The following is a 21,466-nucleotide window of genomic DNA, read 5'->3' on the forward strand; positions in this document are numbered from 1 at the left end:
AAAAATATATCCATCCTTAGCCTTCAATTCCTGTCAATTCTGGATCCCTTTCACCACATTCCCTTGTATTCCATGGGCTTTAATTTTTCTGACCAATTTCTCATACGAGACTTGTCAAAATGCCTCAAACATCCATTTGATTACACTATTAATCCACCTTGCTACTTTCTCAAAGAAGTTAATTAAGCTAATAAGACACAATCTACTCTTTTCAAAATCATGCTGACCATCCCTGATGAGTCTGTGCCCTGCAAGGTGACAATTTATCCTGTCTCTCAGAATTGGTTATAAATGATTTTCCCACCACCAAGTCAGAATGACAAACCTATAATTATTTGGCATATTCCTCACTCACTATCTGCACAGACGTCTAATCCTCTGGAGGATTGTCTGTATCTAATGAGGATTAGAAAATGTTCCTCACGCTACCCATTATTTCCTTACTTAATACCCTTCTTCCAATTATTTCAACCAGTTAATCTGTTCCTGAATTTCCATTCCCATGCAACTATATCTACTTACAACTCAAAATATGCTATACAGAATCTACTTTAACAACATTTAGATATACTGAGATAAGACCAATAGAAATAGGATCCAAGAGTAAGTCATTCAGCCCTCAAGGCTGCCATGCCATACTATAAGATCATAACTAATCTAGCCCGAGCCTCAACTTCACTTTCATGTCAAGTCCTCAAAAAGAACAAAGAGCAAAGAAAATTACAGCACAGGAACAGGTCCTTCGGCCCTCCAAGCCTGGGTCGATCGAGATCCTCTGTCTAACCTGTCATCTATTTTCTAAGGGTCTGTATCCATTTTGCTCCCCACCCATCCAAGTACCTGTCCAGATATATCTTAAAAGACGCTAATGTGTCTGCGTCTACCACCTCCGCTGGCAACACGTTCCAGGCACCCACCACCCTCTGCGTAAAGAAATTTCCACGCATATCTCCCTTAAACTTTCCTCCTCTCACTTTGAACTCATGACCACTAGTAAACAAAGCCCTTAACCCCTTGATATTACAAAAACCCGCACACCACCTCTGTTATGACATACACCACCAGAGTGGAAATTGCATCTGGAGACATTGGCTCAGAGGCAGATATGCTTCTCTTTGCACAAGACAATAATCTGTTACTCATGATAAAATAGCAGAACCGTGGATTAAATATTTTCAGTGATCTAGCCTCCACAACTCTCCGAGGTAGAGAATTCCAAACACTCACTGCCTTGTGGGAGAAGAAATCCCATTGTATCTTGGTTTTAAATGAGTGTCCCCTTATTCTGTAACTGTGGCCCTTAGTTTGAGACACCCCACAAGTGGAAACATCATCTCAGCATCTCCGCTGTCAAATCTCTTCAGAATCTTGTACGTTTCTATAAGAGCACCCTGCATTTGTCTAAATGCAAATGAATAATAAAAACTGCTTGGTCATTATTGATAAGACAATCCCTTTGTACCAGGATCAGCCTCATGAATCTCTTTTAAAATGCCTCCAATGCCTGTATTTCCTTTCTTAAATAAGAGGATTAGAACTATATTTTCTAGGTGCGACCTCAGCAACACTTTATACAGTTGTCTGTATTCATTCATTCACAGGATGTGGTTGTCACTAGCTAGGTTAGCATTTATCGCCCATCCCTAGTTGCCCAGAGGGAGGCTAAGAGTCAGCTACCTTGCTGTGTGTCTAGAGTCACATATAGGCCAGATCAGGTAAGGATGGCAGTTTCCTTTCCTAAAGGGCATTAGAAAAGTAAATAGCTTTTTCCAACAATCAGCAATGGATTCATGGTCATTGTACTCTTAATTCCAGACTTTTTTTCATTGAGTTCAAATTCCACCATCTGCTGTAGTGGGTTTCAAACTCAGGTCCCCAAAACATTACGTAGGTCTCTGGATTAACAGTCCAGTGATATGACCACTAGGCCATTGTCTCCCCTATTGCAAGACTTCCCTGAACTGAAGGATTGGTGTGCTCAGTTGGCAGGCATGCTGGTTCACAATACAGAGTAATGCCAACCGTGTGGCTACAATTTCTGAACCTTATAAGGTTACTTTGAAGTACTTTCCTTTTCATTTTCTCCCCTTGCCTGAGGCATGGTGATCCTTAGGTTAAACCACCACCAGTCTTTCTGTAATGATAGAGCAGTCCTGTGGTCTGCTACAACATTGGTGACTTTACCTTTATTTTCAAACTCGAAGCCCTGAGCAATTAAGGCCAAAGTTCCATTTGCATTCCTAATTACTTGCTGCACCTGCATGCTAATGTTTTGTGTTTCATGCACAAGTACAACCAGATCCCTCTGTATTTCACCAGTCTCTCCATTTAAATAACAGTCTGTCTTTTAATACTTCCTCCCAAAATGCATGACCTTACCTGCTCCAATATTAAACTCCATCTGCTGTTTTTTTTTATCCACTCGCTCAATTAATCTCCTTACAGATTCCTTGTGTCCTCATCACAACATGCCTTCCCACTTATTTTTGTATGGTCAGCAAATTTGGTAACATTTACAGTCTGCCCCCTCCTCCAAGCCATTAAATATAGATAGTAAATGATATTAGAATATATTTTACTATGGCCAAAGGAACCTAAAAGCAGGGTTACTAGTCAGTGTCTCCTCTTGAAAAAGAGCCTTCTGCTTTAGCCTGACTCTGCACCATTTCCCTATTAAGTAAATGAAAGAACTTAGCCTTCAACTGGCATAAGATTACTTGATGGATCAGCACGAGATTACTTAATGGATCAGTGAACTGCATAGTGTAACAGTACCAAACCAAGCAGAGATTTGATCTGTTCACTTGGTTAAGTTGTCTTGATTGGGACAAATCAAACTGATTATATTATCCTTGAGAACAGTTAGTGACCAATGGGAAACATCTGTCCGAGTTTATTCCTGGTGGCTATCCAGACATTCCTTTTGCTTTTGTTTGTGACGCTATCTCTATTAAAATGACCCATGAATCAGTTACTTGAATGAGGTGTCAGGGGACTAACAGAGCTTATAGAACCAGATCCCTGGAAGAGCCAGGTGAGTGGGGAAGAACTGGGGGCAAAGAAATGCCAGACTGTATCTGATCTTGGACAGTTTTCACCAACAGTGGCTGGCATGGTGTGCTGTGGTTTACCCAGTGAGTCCAAATTGTTGTGGCAACATGCAATTTTACGCATATGTAAGCGAATGCGTTTACAGATTAGTTCTCAATCTGTTATCACATACACCCCCAGAGTGGGAATTGCATCTGGAGACATTGGCTCAGAGGCAGGTATGCTTCTCTTTACACAAGACAATAATCTGTTACTCATGATAAAATAGCAAAACCATGGATTAAATATAATTTCTGTGTCTTGCTGAGCTAACCAGTCTAGAATCAGTATTGTAATCTTTGAAGCTGCAGTGTGATTTGTCAATGATGGTAAATGCTTTTGACTGGTCTTCAAACTAATAGCCTCCAATTTTGGTTTGTTTAAAGGAGAGGCATATCCGAATATTAGCTGAAATGTTTGACAAAGAGCTTAGCCAGAAAAGGCATGATAATAAAGACACCAAATCATCTGAATTATCAAGTACGGAGCAGAAGCAGTTTAAGAGGAAACAGAAGCGCAAGCATTCCCAAGGACCGACCATTTTACGAACAACATACTACAAAGCAAAGCCTTCAGAGGAAGCAGGAGATGAAGAAATGGCAGAGGATGAGCGTAAGTGCACAATAACATGTTTGAGAATTGGCTGAGGGTTTTTAAGTTGAACATAATTGGCCATGAACCACTTTAGGAGATCTAGATATTCTTGAAGGTGTGATATCAATTCTGGTGTTTTCTTTATTACTTAATAATGGAGCGATGGATGTAAACTCTATTCATCATGGACACTTGCACCTTCCATTGGTGCACATGTTGCTGTCTCATTTAGGAACAGAGGAACAGAAGTAGGCCAGTTAACGCAGCGATCCTGCTCTGCCATTTAGTACAAACAGGCTAATCGAACATTTCAATGCCTTTTACTCACACGATCCCCACAATCCTTTACATTATTGGTAATCAGAAACCTATTAATCTTCCCTTAAAAGTCATCTTACTTGTGTTCAATATGAAAGAACATTAATTCAGCGCAGATGGTAATCAGCAGGAGGTTTCTTTCCCTATGTCTGACCTGATGCCATGAGACTTCATAGTATATGAAGTAACTTGAGCACTCACAGAGCAACTCATTCCCAGCTGTACACCACTGTGTCACGTAACACTCTGATCTCAAGCCATTGTGAGTCACTGCATATTGGGTTCTGTCTTATTATTCTGTGACGGTGCACCTTCTCTAGATTAACAGATCTGTTGTTTCCTTCCTTTGCTCCAAGGGCAGAGAGTGCGACATCTCTTGTTGCAGCTTCACCAAACTCAGTAAACCAAAATATGGACAATTAGAGGAAATACCGCTGCCCAAGTTAGAAGTTGAAGCATTGCACTGGTACAATGTTAGACAAACTGCAGCAAATTTTACTTGATGTGTTTAAAAAGGGAAATGTTAAACTTCATCACCTTGATAAGCATAAAACTAAAACTGTATTAAATTTTCTAAAGACTGGCATCTGGGGACTTGAGGAGGAGGCTAAGATCTTCTTGGCATGTTGGTTTTTAGTTTAGAAAGGCATCATGTGTCTGCACAGGTGGGTTGAAGGACCTGTTCCCGTGCTGTACTGTTCTTTGATTTTGGTTCTATAACCTTCATTGTATTGTTCAGCTCAACAACAATGGTATATAGGATCAGTTTAGCACAGATTTAGATGCCTAAAACTGACCATCAACATCAACTGAATTGTATTTGATCACAGTTCGTAACTTCAGCATTTTCCTAACTGTACACTTCAATGACAAATGCAAGAACAAAGAAAATTACAGCACAGCAACAGGCCATTCGGCCCTCCAAGCCTGCGCTGATCCAGATCCTCTATGTAAACCTATCAGCTATTTTCCAAGGATCTGTATCCCTCTGCTCTCTGCCCATTCATGTATCTGTCTAGATACATCTTAAATGAAACTAATGTGCCTGCCCCTACCACCTCTGCTGGCAATGCATTCCAGGCACCCACTACCCTCTGTGTAAATAACTTTCCACGCATATGTCCCTTAAACTTTTCCCCTCTCACCTTGAAATCGTGGCCCCTAGCAATTGAGTCCCCCACTCTGGGAAAATGCTTCTTGCTATCCACCCTATCTATACCTCTCATGATTTTGTAGACCTCAACCAGGTCCCCCCTCAACCTCTGTCTTTCTAATGTAAATAATCCTAATCTACTCAACCTCTCTTCATAGCTAGCACCCTCCATACCCGGCAACATCATGGTGAAACCTCCTCTGCGCCCTCTCCAAAGCATTCACATCCTTTTGGTAATGTGGTGACCAGTGCTAAGTCTGAAACATTTTCAACCATCATTAACTAAGTTGCCAAGAAAATCTCAGCGTTCTCCTCAAGTCACCCGATGCCAATCTTAAGCCAAATCAGTCCAAAAAAACCCTAAGAAATGATTGGAGGCAGTAGGCCATAACAACATCCCAGGTAGAGTAGTGAAGATATGCTTCTGAACAAACTGTGCCCCAAGCCTGCAAAATGCAAAGGCATTTACCCCACAATGATAGTTGTGAATTTTGAGCAGAAAGAAGATCACTGCTTTTAATTAACTATTCCATGTCTTCAATTAACTTTGGACACTGCTCCCGTCATGTTTAAAGAAACAAAGCAAACATTTTTGAACTAAGTCTATAATTCTACTGGAGAGATGTTCAGTTTCAACCTGTAATAGCTTTACTTTTAACTTTGTAATCATGAGACCTTATTTAGTTTTCACTTGATTTCAGGATGTGGGCAACATCAGCAAAGATACATTTACAGCCCATTATGTGTTCCATAAGGTGCTAGTGGGCTTTACAATTCACATATTGCTGATGCTCTGTTGTGCCTTTGGACAGTGAATTTCAATTTCACTGGAATGTGCAGCTGCCTAAAGATGAAACATGACTATGCAGCAATTGCCAGAGCATTTTTAATTTTAAGAATGGACTATTTTATGTGAGATCATACTATTCGAATGTTGAATTAGGATTGAGAAGTTCACGCAGTACGAGCAATTAGGATTTAACATAGTCTCAAGTGTTCCTAAATTCCCTGAAAGGTTCCTTGACAACGACTCCATTGTTCTGTCTGGCAACCTTCTGAGATTGATCCAGACTGCTCTCAGCTTTGGAGACCTGTTTGACTCTAACTGAAGATTTTGGCCCCATCCATCCCTGCTTCAGCTCAACCACTGCTGAAACCCTCTGTTACCTCTGACTGCATCCATTCTGATCCTGTTGTCTGGAAGCTTGAACACATCCACAACTCTACTGCTGAGATATTAACTTGCACCAAGTTTCATTTGTCTACGACCTTAGTGTTTACAGACCTAAAATAACTCCTGGCTCACAACACCTTAGTTTTTAAATTTTCATCTCTGTTTATCTCTGTAATCTTCCTCAGCCCAACAACTACCTGAGGTCTCTGCACTTTGACAGATCCCTAACTTTAATCACAGCACCACTGTGGGCTATGCCATCAATACCTTGGCTCATAGCCCTTGAATTTTCCCCTTTTAACTTCTCTGCCACTTTCACTTTCCTGAAGACGGTTGTTAAAACCAATCTTTTTTTCTAAGCCTTTGGTCATCCGTCTAAATGTCACGCTATGTGGTTCAGTGTTAAATTTTGTTTGAGATTGTGCTTCAGGAGTGTGTTTTTGTTTGCTTTACTGCTTAAAAAGGCACTATGTGAATATAAGTTGCTGTTTTATAACCAGACACAATTATGGGTATATGTTCATGCAGTGCATTAAAATAAGTTTAGAACGCCTATCTCTGACGTTACATTGATGTGTCAGAACACCCCTGTTTTCTTCCTACACTAATTATGAGGCACCAGGCAATATTTTTAAAATTTAGTCAATATGTGCATTGCAACACAAATTTGTAATATAGTGAGATTAGATACTGTTAAAATGTACATGCAATGAGTAAATTGGAAACTAACATTGAAGTGGGCAAACGCTAAGGAGTAAGTACATAATGTGCTTTTTGTCTGCGTCTTAATGTTTTAGGGCTTTTTATTCACTCATTCACAGGAAGTGAGCTCTGCTGACAAGGGCAGCATTAAGTGCTTATTCCTAATAAAGAATCTGATGGTGAGCCACCATCATCAATCACTCTATTTAATTTGATTTGTATTCGTGCATTTACGGAGTTCAGAATTTTTACCATAGCAGTGAAGGAGTACAATGTAAATCCAAGTCAGGATGGTCTCGAAGGGAAGTTTTCAGATGGCAGTGCTCCCATTTTTCTGCTGCCCTTGGCTTTCTAGGTAGCAAAGATCAAAGGGAGCTTCGTGAATTGTTGCAGTGCATGTTATCACACTGATACTATTGAACTGCAGCAATTCTCACTCTTTGCTGACTGATATGACAGCTGACCAATCAGTACAACTTAGTACAAGATCTCTCACAAACATGACAGCATATTGGTAAGGTTAACAGGTAAAGGCAAATGTACAAAATAAGAAGAGACGTTCAACGTATTTGCTCCAGCAACAAGTATGGTGAAATGCTGACTTTGTTGAACAGGTGGTCGAGGGACTGACTATGTAAAGGGCTGGGCGAGGTGCTCATTAAAGGGCTATTTTGTCCTGTATGCTATTGAGCTTTTTCAGGTTTGTTGGGGCCTCACTCATTCAGCCAAGTGGAGAATATTCCATCATGCTTCTGACTTTGAGACAATACTGCTTGGAACTGGAGGAATGCGGCAGGTCAGGCAGTATCAGAGGAACAGGAAAGTTGACGTTTTGCGTCAGGATCCTTCTTCAGAAATGTGGAGAGTGTCGGGAGCTGGAAAATAGAGAGAGGAGGGGTGGGGCTGAGGAAGGCAGTTGGGATGGTGATAGATGAATGCAGGTCGGCAGTGGTGTGGATTGGTCAGTGGGATAGGTGCAGTGGATAGGTGGAGAGAAGATGGACAGGTTGTGTTGGATCAAGGAGGGAGGATGGGTGGGGCTGGGGAAAGGTAGGCGGGGTAGTGATAGGTTGGATGCAGGTAGCGGGTAGTGGGGATTGGTTGGTAGGAAGGGTAGGGCAGATAGGTGGGGAAGAAGAAGAAGAAGAACTAACCCCATCCTCCTGGACACCACTACAAAGCCTTCGACCCTCCCTCGACCTCTTCATTTCCAATTGTCATTGCAACATCGATCGCCTCAACTTCTCCACCTCCTCACTCACTCCAACCTCTCCCCCACAGAATGTGCAGCCCTCCACTCCCACCCTAACCTCACCATCTAACCTGCAATGGTGGGGGGGGGGGTGGAGTATGGCATAGTAGTGGCATGGCGCACGGACGTTTACATTGCTGAGGCCCAGTGCCAACTCTATTATACCTCCTCCTAGCGCCCACTCGATCATGACCCCATCTCTGACCTCCAAATCATTGTCAATAGCCTCATCATCTCAGGAGACCTCCCACCCACAGCCTCCACCCTCTTCGTTCCCCAACCCTGCACCACCTGTTTCTATCTCTTTCCCAAAATCCGCAAACCTGACATCCCCGGCTGAGCCCTTGTCTCTGCTTGCTCCTACCCCAGTAAACGCATCTCTGCTTACCTTAACTCTGTCTTTCCACCCAGGTCCAAGAACTCCCAACCTATGTCCAGGGCATCACCCATGCCCTCCACTTCCAATTCCCTGGCTCTGAACACCTGATCTTCACTATGGACATACAAACCCAGTACAGTTGCATTCCCTACGTGATGGCTTAAAAGCCCTCTGCTCCTTCCTTTCCTGCAGGCCCAACCAGTCCCCCTTCACTGATACCCTCACTTGCTGAACAGAACTTGTCCTTACCCTGGACAAATTCTCCGTTAACTCCTCCCACTTCCTGTAGACTAAGCAGGTGGTCATTGGCACCCACATGGGTCCATGCTATGCCTGCCTCTTCGTAGGATAAGTGGAACAGTCCCTTTTCCATTGTGACACTGGCACCACCCCCCACCTCTTCCTCTGCTACATTGATGACACTATCTGCTCTGCCTAATGATTCCACTTCATCAACTTTACTAACACCTTTCACCCCAACCTAAAATTTACCTGGACTATCTCCAATACCTCCCTCCCCACCCTGGACCTCTTCGTCTCCATCTCTGGTAACTGCCTCAACACTGACATCTATTTAAAGCCATAGCTATGTGGACTGCATCTCCTCTCACCCACATTCCTGCTAGAATGTGATCTTTTACTCCCAATTCCTCCGTCCCTGCCGCATCTGCTCCCAAGATGGAGCATTCCATTCCTGGACATCCCAGATGTCCTCCTATTTCAAGGACTGTAACTTCCCCTCTGTCGTGATCAAAAATGCCCTCAATTGCATCTCTTGCATTTCCTGCACATCTGCCCTCACAATCCCTCCCCCTAACAAACATGAAGACAGAATCCCCTGGTCCTCAGATACCAGCCCAACATATCATTGTCCACCACTACCGCTGCCTACAATCCGAATCCATGAGGTAAGAGATATTTCCTTCCCCACCTCTATCTGCCTTTCGTAGGGACCACACACTCTGCTACTCCCTTGTCGGCTCCACATTCCCCGCTAACCCCACCACCCCTGGCACCTTTCCCTGCAACCGCAGGAAGTGCTACACCTGCCCAAACACCTCCCCCGTCACCTCCATTCAAGGCACAAAACAAACCTTTCATATCCGGCAGGGGTTCACCTGTGCATCCTCCAACTTGGTCTACTGTATCTGCTCCTGATGTGGACTCCTGTGCATCTGTGAGACCCAGCACAGACTCAGGGACTGTTTTATAGAGCATCTGCATTCTGTACATGACAAACCATTTTCAGTCCACTCGCCAACCACTCCCTGGTGACATGTCCATCCTGGACCTCCTCCTGTGTCACGATGACACCACCCGCAAGTTAGAGGAACAACACCTCATATTCTGCCTCGGGACCCTACAGCCCAAATGCCTAAAAATAGAATTCACCAGTTTTAAAATATCCCCATGCCCCAAGCCTCATCCAACAACCAAACCTCCCTCTCATCCCTACCTCCTTGACCTGATATAACCTGTCCATCTTCTTCCCCACCTATTGACCCCTTCCCGCTGACCAATCTGCACAACCCCCAACCTGCATCCAACCTATCACCACCCCATTTACCTTTCTCCAGCCCTTCCCAACCTCCGTCCCACCTCCTTGACCTGACGTAACCTGTCTATCTTCTCTCCCACCTATCCGCCACACCCATCCCACTGACCAATCCCCACCACTCCCTATCTGCATTCATCTATCACCGTCCCACGTACCTTCCCCAGCCCCACCCCTCCTCTCTATTTATTTCCCAGCTCCCTTCCCCTTTCCATTTCTGAAGAACCACCTAACCTAAAACTTCAACTTTACTGCTCCTCTGACACTGCCTGGCTTGCTGTGTTCCTCCAGCTTCACACAGTAGTCTCTGATTCCAGCATCTGCAGTTTTTGCTATCTCTGATGTTCCTGACTTCAACCTTTTGATTTTGGGACTCAGGGAGTGAGCATTTGCCAAAGAAGAAAGAACAAAGAAACCTACAGCACAGAAACAGGCCCTTCGGCCCTCCAAGCCTGTGCTGATCAAGATCCTCTGTCTAAACTGTCATCTATTTTCTGACAGTCTGTGTCCATTTGCTCCCTGCCCATCCATGTACCTGTCCAGATATATCTTAAAAGACGCTAACGTGTCTGCGTCTACCACCTCCGTTGGCAATGCGTTCCAGGCACCCACCACCCTCTGTGTAAAGAACTTTCCACGCATATCTCACTTAAAATTTCCTCCTCTCACTTTGAACTCATGATCCCTAGTAATTGAATCCCCCACTCTGGGAAAAAGCTTTTTGCTATCCACCCTATCTGTACCCCTCATGATTTTGTAGACCTCAATCAGGTCCCCCCTCAATCTCCATCTTTCTAATGAAAATAATCCTAATCTACTCAGCCTCTCTTCATTGTTAGCACCCTCCATACCAGGCAATATCCTGGTGAACTTCCTCTGCACCCTCTCCAAAGCATCCACGTCCTTTTGGTAATGTGGCGACCAGAACTGCACACAGTACTCCAAATGTGACCGAACCAAAGTCCTATACAACTGCAACATGACCTGCCAACTCTTGTACTCAATACCCCGCCCAATGAAGGAAAGCATGCCATATGCCTTTTTGACCACCCTATTGACCTGCGTTGTCACCTTCAGGGAACAATGGACCTGAACACCCAGATCTCTTTGTTCATCAATTTTCCCCAGGACTTTTCCATTTACTGTATAGTTCACCCTTGAATTTGATCTTCCAAAATGCATCACCTCACATTTTCCTGGATTGAACTCCATCTGCCATTTATCTGCCCAACTCTCCAGTCTATCTATATTCTGCTGTAATCTCTGACAGTTCCCTTCACTATCAGCTACTCCACCAATCTCAGTGTCATCAGCAAACTTGCTGATCAGACCACCTACACCTTCCTCCAAATCATTTGCATATATCACAAACAAAAGTAGTCCCAGCACAGATCCCTGTGGAACACCACTGGTCACAGGTCTCCAATTTGAGAAACTCCCTTCTACTACTATCCTCTGTCTCCTGTTGCCTAGCCAGTTTTTTTATCCATCTAGCAAGCACACCCTGGACCCCATGTGACTTCACTTTCTCCATCAGCCTGCCATGGGGAACCTTATCAAACGCCTTACTGAAGTCCATGTATATGATTCTACAGCCTTTCCCTCATCAATCAACTTTGTCACGTCCTCAAAGAATTCTATTAAGTTGGTAAGACATGACCTTCCCTGCACAAATCCGTGTTGCCTAGTACTGATAAGCCCATTTTCTTGCAAATGGGAATAGATCCTATCCCTCAGTATCTTCTCCAGTAGCTTCCCTACCACTGACGTCAGGCTCACCAGTCGATAATTACCTGGATTATCCTTGCTGCCCTTTTTAAACAAGGGGACAACATGAGCAAGTCTCCAGTCCTCCGGGACCTCACCCATGTCTAAGGATGCTGCAAAGATATCTGTTAAGGCCCCGGCTATTTCCTCTCTCGCTTCCCTCAGAAACCTGGGATAGATCCCATCCGGACCTGGGGACTTGTCCACCTTACTGTCTTTTAGGATACCTAAAACTTCCTCCTTCCTTATGTCAACTTGACCTAGAGTAAGCAAACATCTATCCCTAACCTCAACATCTGTCATGTGCCTCTCCTTGGTGAATACCGATGCAAAGTACTCGTTAAGAATGTCACCCATTTTCTCTGAATCAGCACACAACTTTCCTACTTTGTCCTTAAGTAGGCCAATCCTTTCTCCAGTTACCCTCTTGTTCTTTATATATGAATAAAAGGCTTTGGGATTTTCCTTCACCATGTTTGTCAGCAATGTCTCATGTCCTCCCTTAGCCCTCTTAATTCCTCGTTTCAGATTCGCTCTACATTCCCGATATTCTTGCAAAGCTTCGTCTGTCTTCAGTCACCTAGACCTCATGTATGCTTTCTTTTTTCTCTTGGCTAGTCTCACAATTTCACCTGTCATCCATGGTTCCCTAATCTTGCCTTTTCTATTCCTCATTTTCACAGGAACATGTCTCTCCTGCACGCTGATCAACCTCTCCTTAAAAGCCTCCCACATATCAAATGTGGATTTACCTTCAAACAGTTTCTGGCCTACTTTTGTAGGTGAAGCGTTTGTGTGGCCATTAGGTTTTTGATCAATGCTAACCCCTAGGATATTGTTGGGAGGAAATTTAGACATGGTATTCCTGTTGAATATCAGGGAGAAGTCCTGACAATGTCTTGTGGGAGATTATTGTAACTTCGAGTCATGGAGATATACAGCATGAAAACAGACCCTTCATTCCAACTCGTCTGTGCTGTCCAGATATGCGATATAAATCTAGTCTGATTTGCCAGCATTTGACCCATATCTCTCCAAACTCTTCCTATTCACATACTCATCTGGATGCCTTTTAAATGTTGTAATTGTACCAGCCTCCACCACTTCCTGTGGTAGTTCATTGCATACGTGTACCACACTGCATGCAAAAGTTGCCCCTTGGATCCTTTTTATATCTTTCTTTTTTCACCTTAAACCTATGTCCTCTAATTTTGGACTCCCCCACCCAGGGGAAAAGATGTTGCCTATTTACCCTATCCATACCCCTCATGACTTTATAAACCTCTATAAGGTCACCCCTCAGCCTCCAATGCTCCAGGGAAATAGTCCCAGCCTATTTAGCTTCTCCCTGCAGATCAAACCCTCCAACCCTGGCAATATCCATGTAAAGCTTTTCTGCGCCCTTTCTAGTTTTATAACATTCTTCCAATAGCAGGGAGACCAGAATTGCATACAGTACTCCAAACGTGGCTGAACCAATGTCCTGTACAGCTGCAACATGACCTCCCAACTCCTGTACTCAATGCACTAATCAAAAAAGGCAAGCTTACCAAACGCCTTCTTCTCTGTCCTATCTACTTGCGACTCCACATTCAAGGAACTATGAACCTACACTCCAAGGTCTCTTTGATCAGCAATACTTCCCAGGTTCTTACCATTAAATGCAAAAGTCTTGCCCTGATTTGCCTTTCCAAAATGCAGCATCACACATTTATCTGAATTAAACTCTATCTGCCACTCTCAGCCCATTGGCCCATCTGATGAAGATCCTGTTGTACCCTGAGGTAACCTTCTTCGCTGTTCTCTACGCCTCCAATTTTGGTGTCGTCTGCAAATTTACTAACCATACCACCTATGTTCACCTCCAAATCATTTATATAAAAGACAAAAACAATGGACCTAGCACCGATCCTTGTGGCACACCATTGGTCACAGATCTCCAGTCTGAAAAACAACCCTCAACCACCATCCCCTGTCTTCTACCTTTCAGCCAGTTCTGTATCCAAATAATGAATTCTCCCTGTATCCCATGCAATTGAACCTTACTAACCAGTCTACCATGAGGAACCTCGTTGAACACTTTACTCGAACGCGAAGTCCATTTAGATCACATCCATCACTCTGCCCTCATCAATCATCTTCTTTGCTTCTTCAAAAAACTCAATCAACATGAATTGTGAGAGGTGATCATACTTGAATTAATCAGGCCAAGCCTGAATGTTGTCCAGGCACATAATAATCAGGCATAATCAGCTTCAATCCTAGTCTCCAGGTTTAGACCTGATACATGTTTCAACGGACCCAGGCTAACCTGTAGGAGTGGTATTGTGAAAGCGAATATGGTTGATGGCTGACATTCCACCAAATGGCACACAATGGGTTAAAGCTCAGAGGTATAAAACAAAACAGTTTGATAATCCAAGTAGAAAAGAAATAACTACCTTTGAGTGGAGTCCTTTTTGTTATAACATGCTTTGTGGCCAGTAAAGTACGTTTAAAACGTGATCACTATTGTTACAAGGCTAATGCAGTAAAGAAATTGTACATAAAGTGATCGTGTAAAGAGTAAACGAGGCATGTATCCAGCTCATTTGTTGTTTTCCAGATACGTTGGCTGAGGGATAAATGTTAGATAGATTAAGGTGGGATTTTCTTGCATATCTTTAAATTGTGACATGGGATCTTTATTCTGAATATGCACATAGCAGATTGCTCTAACGTGAATGAAAAGTGAAAAATTGCAGTTGCTGGCGATATGAAATAAAAGAAAATATTTGAAAAATTGAGCAGATCTGGTAGCACCTGTGGAGAGAGAAAATGTTAACGTTTGAGTCCAGTTATTTCTTTGGAACCCATAAAAAATCATGGGTTTTGTGCTATTGAGAAAGGAAAGGAGAAGGTTAAAAAGAAGGGCAGGTCAGGCAAAGCTTAGGGGAGATTAGGCAGGGTATGTGCTCAATTGACTGAAAGAAAAACCATGATGGGAAAATATTAAAATGGAAGACAGAGTTGTTGTCTGTTTAAGTCATCATAAGTTATTCAACAGAATATTTAGCCCAGAAGGCTGTAAGGTGCAAGTCCACATTGTTCGAAAGAGTAGTCATATCAGATTCAAAACATTAATGTTGTTTTTCTCTCCACAGATGCTGCTAATTTGTTGAGTTTCTTCACATTCTCCGTTTTTATTTTAGTGTAACCAAGGTAGCTGTTGGAGTCAGTGGGTTGTAATGGATCTTAGTAGATAGCCTATCCCAGGAAATGGAAGGGAAAGAAAGCAAGATCTAGAGATGGACTTATCAACTCAGGAAAGTGGGATTAAGGCCACAGTCAGATCAATGTTTTATTGAATGCTTGAGAGGCTGAATGGCTTATTTCTGCTACTTTTTTTATGATCTGATGACAGTGCTTGGAATGTTTAAGTCATTACAGTGTGGCTTACCTATGAAGCATTTTGAGAGCTTTTGATTTTAATTGGTGCAAGGATTTGCTTCATTTTAATTACTTGCAACCAACACTTGTTTCTGGGAAATTGGATTTGAGGATTTGAAAAGACTTGATGTTCTGGAAGTCTTCAAATCCTTACTTTGTTCAATGTTATAATCTGTAGAAAATGCCCATGATCAAAGTCACTGCCATTTTAAACAGTTTTTAATTGGACCTAACATAACGCATGTTGCAATCATCCTGAAGGGATTTGTGATTTCTAAAATGCTGTAAATCAACAATTTCTTACTGAATGTTGAGTTGACATTAAAAATAGAAAATACACAACATTAGTTTACCAAAGAAAGAGAATAAAGACAGATCACTTTTGTGGGGAGGGTCTTCTATCACAACTCTAGTTCAACTTAACTATATTTTTGTCTGTTACCAGAAGTCAGCTCAGCCAGTGGTGAAGATGCAACACTACTATTTTTGGACGATCAACTCATTAAGCACATGGAGCCAGTGATTAACATTTCTCAGGCACCAAATCCTGCAATGGAACCAGTCACAATGATCAATCCAGAGGCAGCAACAACATCAAGACAACAGCTGAATCTCTCTGTTACAGAGGCTCTGACTGCTGCTAGTCCTATTCCTATCACTGTTATACCAGGTCCTGGTATTACTGCTACCTCCAGCAGTACTAATGTGACCACCTCTTCTGTAGCCAACCCAGCTAGACACACTGCAACACCCAACCAATCCAATACCACAGGCCCTACAGCTGCACCCAACACCACTACTTCTGCCAAATTTACCACCAAAAGTCTTGCTTCTGGACTTTCTATGCCAGCAGTCACACCTTCCAACAATATTCCAAATTCCATCATGACGAATGCAAGTCATACCTTAGCTGTTCTGGCTTCTGCCAACGCCACAGTGTCCCTTCAACCCCCCAGCTCTGCTCCTTTGTCTAGTGCAGTCATCTCTGCAATTCCAAGCAGCGAGGCTCCTATTGCCATTCCCATCATCTCCATTGTTGATCCCTCAAGTACTGCAGTCCCCATCAGCACTGCGACCTCAACCTCGAGCCCCCTGCCTACTTCAGCTGTCACAACTGCTGCTGCTGCCCTCGTAACCATAGCAGCCAATACGAGCACTGCACCTCCAAGAATAGTAACGACTGCCAGCACCACAGTCCCCACCAAAAGCACCACAGTCCCCACCACCATAAGCACCACAGTCCCCACCACCACAAGTACCACAGCACCCACCACCACAAGTACCACAGCACCCACCACCACAAGCACCACAGTCTCCACCACCACAAGTACCACAGTCCCCACCACCACAAGGATCACAGTCCCCACAAGCAGCACAGTCCCCACCACCACAAGCACCACAGTCCCCACCAACACAAGTACCACAGCACCCACCACCACAAGCACCACAGCACCCACCACCACAAGCACCAGAGTCCCCACCACCACAAGTACCACAGCACCCACCACTACAAGCACCACAGCCCCCACCACCACAAGCACCACAGACCCTACCACCACAGCCACTGCACCCATCACCAAACTTCCCACCACTGACCCTCTGACTACTAAAGCCACCACCACAGCCACTGTACCCACGACCACCAAACTCACAACTACCGTACTCACCACAACCACTATACCCACCACATCGCCAGTCACCACAGTTCTCAGCACCACCACCACTCAAAGGGCAACCACTACAATGACTACACGTTCTCCAAAATCCAGAATAACTTCTTTTTCCAGAAGGAGACTGCCAGCAAAGATCACACGGAGGCAGCGTGTGAGCCACAAGCCGAATAATAGCTACAAAGGTTTTGGTAAGTAAATCACTCATCAAAATCGAACCTTTTCTCATGGCAGAAAAGATCACCCATTTGTTGAGAAATGTGTTGTATTTTGATGACTGTAAGATCAGTGTAATTGTTCTTCTCTTTATATCATTTTTTAAAGCTGACATTTCAGACAGGTTTATGGATAGTAAATAAAGTAAATGAAAACACGAAGACAGACCCCGGGTAGACACAAACAGATCAGAAAAATAAACATAGATGGATAGATAACCTCATTTTAAAAAAGATAATCCCAGAATGATTTCTTCCATTGCAGATCTTCTTCGAGTCATACAGCATGGTAACTGACCCTTCGGCCCAACTCGTCCAGGTTAATCACATATCCCAATCCTTCCATTTGTCAGCATTTGGCCCATGTCCCTAAAAACCCTTCCTCTTCATATACCCAGCCAAATGCCTTTTAAATGTTGTAATTGTACTTGCCTTAACCACTTTCTCTGGCAGCCCATTCCATACATGCACCATCCTCTGTGTGAAAAAGTTACTCCTCAGGTCCTTTTTAAACCCTTAACCTATTAGCCCTCGTTTTGGACACCCCCATCCTAGGAAAAAGACCTTGGCTATTCACTCTATCCATGCCCCTTGTGATTTTATAAATCTCTATAAGGTAACCCCTCAGCCTCTGACATTTCAGGGAAAGAAGCCCCAGCCTTTTCAGCTTCTGCTTGTAGCTCAAATCCCCAGACACTGTAGGGATTCCATATTTTAAACGGAGTGTTACTAACCAGTGCTTTGTACAGCTTTAGCAAGAGATTTATCCCTTAGTATTCTTGTCCTCTGGATATTAAAGGCCAGGATAGCATTAACCTTTATGATTAATTTCATTCCCTGTCCATGACTTTACAATGTATAGAATCCTGTTTTTTGACGAAAGATAAAATACTGCAGTCACCAGAAATCTGAAACAAACACCACAAATTCTGAAGAAACTCAGCAGGTCTGGCAGCATCTGTGGAGAGAAAAAATTAGTTATTGCTGAGTCTGGTATTGACTCTTATTCAACTGAAAAGTTATACCAGGCTTGAAACAATAACTTAGCGTCCCTCACCTCAAATGCTGCCAGATTTGCTGAGCTTCTCCAACATGCTCTGTGTTCACAACAGATGGTGGAATTCGAATTCAAAAAATGTCTGGAATTAAGAATATAATGATGACTGTGATTCCATTGTCGATTGTCATAAAATCCCATTTGGTTCACTAATATCCTTTAGGGAAGGAATCCTTACTGGTTCTGCCCTACGTGTGACTCTAGACCCACAGGAATGCGGCTGGCACTTAACTGCCCTCTGGGAAATTAGGAAAGAGCAATAAATGCTGCTAGCCAGCTACAGCCCTCATCCTGTGAATGAATGAATTTAAAAAAAATTTATGCTTCGATCTACACTGCTTGCAATGTTGAGTATTTTTGTGCAAACTTGGATATTCAGCTGTTTTTACCTTTATCCAAGTCTTTAATAAATCATAAATAATCAAGAGCCCAATAGATAATTTGCTTATTGTCCTTAACTCTGTCCTTTGTTGCTAAGCCAATCTTCTGCCCTCAACGCATGCAGTTTCAACATCAGTTAACACCTTTTCTGAGGAGCATCATCAAATATCTTTTGCAAGTTTACATAAATAACTTATGTAGACATTTCCCTGTCACTTCTTCAAAACAATTCACTCAGTTTCACAAGGCATGACCCATGCTTTAGTGATTCATGCTGGGTCTCCGATAAACTGAAAATTTTCAAGGTATTCAGATTCTCAGTCCTTAATAAGACTGTAATAATTTCCTGACATCAGATGTTTGGCTCACTAGTCAATACATTCCTAGTTTTTCCCATTTCATTTTCTTAAGCAGTGGAGTGAATGTACAAGTTTCAATCTCAAGGAATGGGTCCTGAATTGAGTGAATTTTCAAGATTATACTTCTATTCAACATTCAACGTATTGACCTCAACTACTTTCTTTAGCAGGGAATTCCATAGGCTCACCACTCTTTGGATGAAAAAAATTCTTCTCATTTCAGTCCCAAATGGCTTATCCCATATCTTTCTTCCATTCCTTATCCTACTCCATATCCCTGTTCAAAGGTGAGAAAGTGAGAGCACGAAGTTGGCATTTTCCTTAACTGACATCCACAAATACATAATATCTTTTAGTAAAGGATTACTGGATACCAAATAGGAATGTTACCTCTGGTTATGGTGAGTGAGTGACCATGAGTGGGTAAAATTGGGCTTTTCTTGACATGGAAAGATTAATACTATAGCAGAAGGGTTGATCATGGGCACCTCCTGGCCTTTCTGGTTTGGCATAAAACTAGATGGATTGATAGTCGAGTGGAAAGGCCAGTTTACATATTATATAGCTAAAGTAATCTCCTATATGTAATGTAAACACATGAACCACTGTACTGATCCACTGTACTGTTGAAAGAGATTGTTATTTCAAATTCAGTACTGAGGCAGATGCTGTTTACAGAACTATTTAATACTGTTTTTAGTGAATTGGCATTGTGGGATTTAACTGCTCAAGCACAGCAAGACATTCTGAAATAATTTGCAGTCAGAGCAAAATCTTGGCAGGAGGGCCACTGACTGAGCTTGTTTCAAGTTTCATCCATAGGCCAGATTCACAGGAAAAGCTTATTAAATCCTTGCCACAGTTTAAAAAATACATACTATCAACACATTCCCATTGTCGAATCCTAATCAAGGCATAGCAAAACTTGGTCACGTACAGACCCGTTCACATTGCAAGTCACTTATTTTCAGTCCTGAACAACTGTTCTCAGGCACGTTCCTAAACACTAATTTCAGCATTAATACAGCATCTTGTGGTTGGAAGGGATTAATTGTAACAAAACAGTCTTAAGGATGCAAATTTCTGCTATTCCTGCAGTGAGCCTAATTGTGAACACTTTCACTACAGCTCTGACTGTCTTTCTTATACTAGTCTAGTGAAAGGTGATATTTAATTGAAGCAAAGAGAACAAGGGTAAAATACCTTACATTTGTGTTACACTCTGATGTGACTGCTCCAATGATTCACACTCTCAATATGATAGGTGGGGGTCTGAACATGTTAAATGGTTGTACCTATTAACGTTTGGTATTTTTGGAAAGGGATGCTACTGTGTGATGGACAGTAAAGCTGATAGCTGTTTGTTATTACAGGAGAGTGCAAGGAAACTTTATCAACAATTTCTGGACCCAAGACAAAACACATTTATGGGAGAAAAGAAGGTGCTTGGATGAAAGATCCATTAGCAAAGGGAGTTAAAATCTACATCACCAACTACTATTATGGCAATACGCTGGTGGAGTTCCGCAACATGGAATATTTCAAACAAGGTGAGAGCTTAAAATATCAAACACAAAAAAATTGCACGGTCTTCCATATTTATTGCTTTCATGGACCAGAAAATTCCTGTCTCTTAGACACCCTACCAGTTTCAAAAAATATTCTGTAAATTTCTCTTACTTGTCAACTAAAATTTCAGATATTTGTTTCTCCCAAGATCTTTATGTTCACCCTAATAGTTGAAAATGAGCTGAGCTTACAGGAACTTAGCCTGAACAGGCTCAAGAAACACACACAATTCCATCATCTCTGCTTATTATAATCCGATAACTCTCAAACCTATTTCAAAGCAGATTTTCAAGAAAAATCCAATTCTCTGAAATTATAATTTTCATTTTATCCATATTGAGAACTAATAGTAATGTTGACTTCTTGTAACTGAAATGTCGGAGGAATTGAATTTTTCAAAAAAAGATACACTTTAATATATATTTATACATTTTTCCAAATTTTATGATACAATTCCGGTTTTGCTTTCAATTTAACACTTTTGATTGATGCAACAGTGTCACAGGCTTAATTGCTTGCAATAGTGTGACATCCTCAACAAAAAAGCCAACCCTGACCTCAACAGATCTAGGATATTTACCTAAATGTGGAAATTGTAAAACCAGAATGGGATTTAGTAACAGAGGTAATGGGAACTGCAGATGCTGGAGAATCCCAGATAATAAAGTGTGAAGCTGGATGAACACAGCAGGCCAAGCAGCATCTCAGGAGCACAAAAGCTGACGTTTCGGCTGATGAAGGGTCTAGGCCCGAAACGTCAGCTTTTGTGCTCCTGAGATGCTGCTTGGCCTGCTGTGTTCAT

At 42.5% G+C, this 21,466-nt stretch overlaps 1 protein-coding gene across 4 annotated transcripts in view; it reads left to right on the forward strand.

The window, feature by feature from the left end:
- LOC125456293 (olfactomedin-like protein 2B) overlaps positions 1-21,466 on the forward strand; it is a 65,678-nt gene that overhangs the window by 29,751 nt on the left and 14,461 nt on the right. For 3 of the 4 annotated variants that reach the window (XR_009446047.1, XM_059647736.1, XM_048539297.2), the window contains exons 5-7: positions 3,477-3,702; positions 15,859-17,274; positions 20,469-20,645. Coding sequence is in view for 3 of the 4 variants with exons in the window: in XM_059647736.1 (XP_059503719.1) it covers positions 3,477-3,702; positions 15,859-17,274; positions 20,469-20,645 (1,819 nt within the window). In the remaining variant the exon portion in view is untranslated. The remainder of the gene's footprint in view (positions 1-3,476; positions 3,703-15,858; positions 17,275-20,468; positions 20,646-21,466) is intronic. The other variant, XM_059647735.1, reaches the window with a different exon arrangement.

The sequence above is a fragment of the Stegostoma tigrinum genome, chromosome 8, assembly GCF_030684315.1.
Source record: "Stegostoma tigrinum isolate sSteTig4 chromosome 8, sSteTig4.hap1, whole genome shotgun sequence".
NCBI lineage: Eukaryota > Metazoa > Chordata > Chondrichthyes > Orectolobiformes > Stegostomatidae > Stegostoma > Stegostoma tigrinum.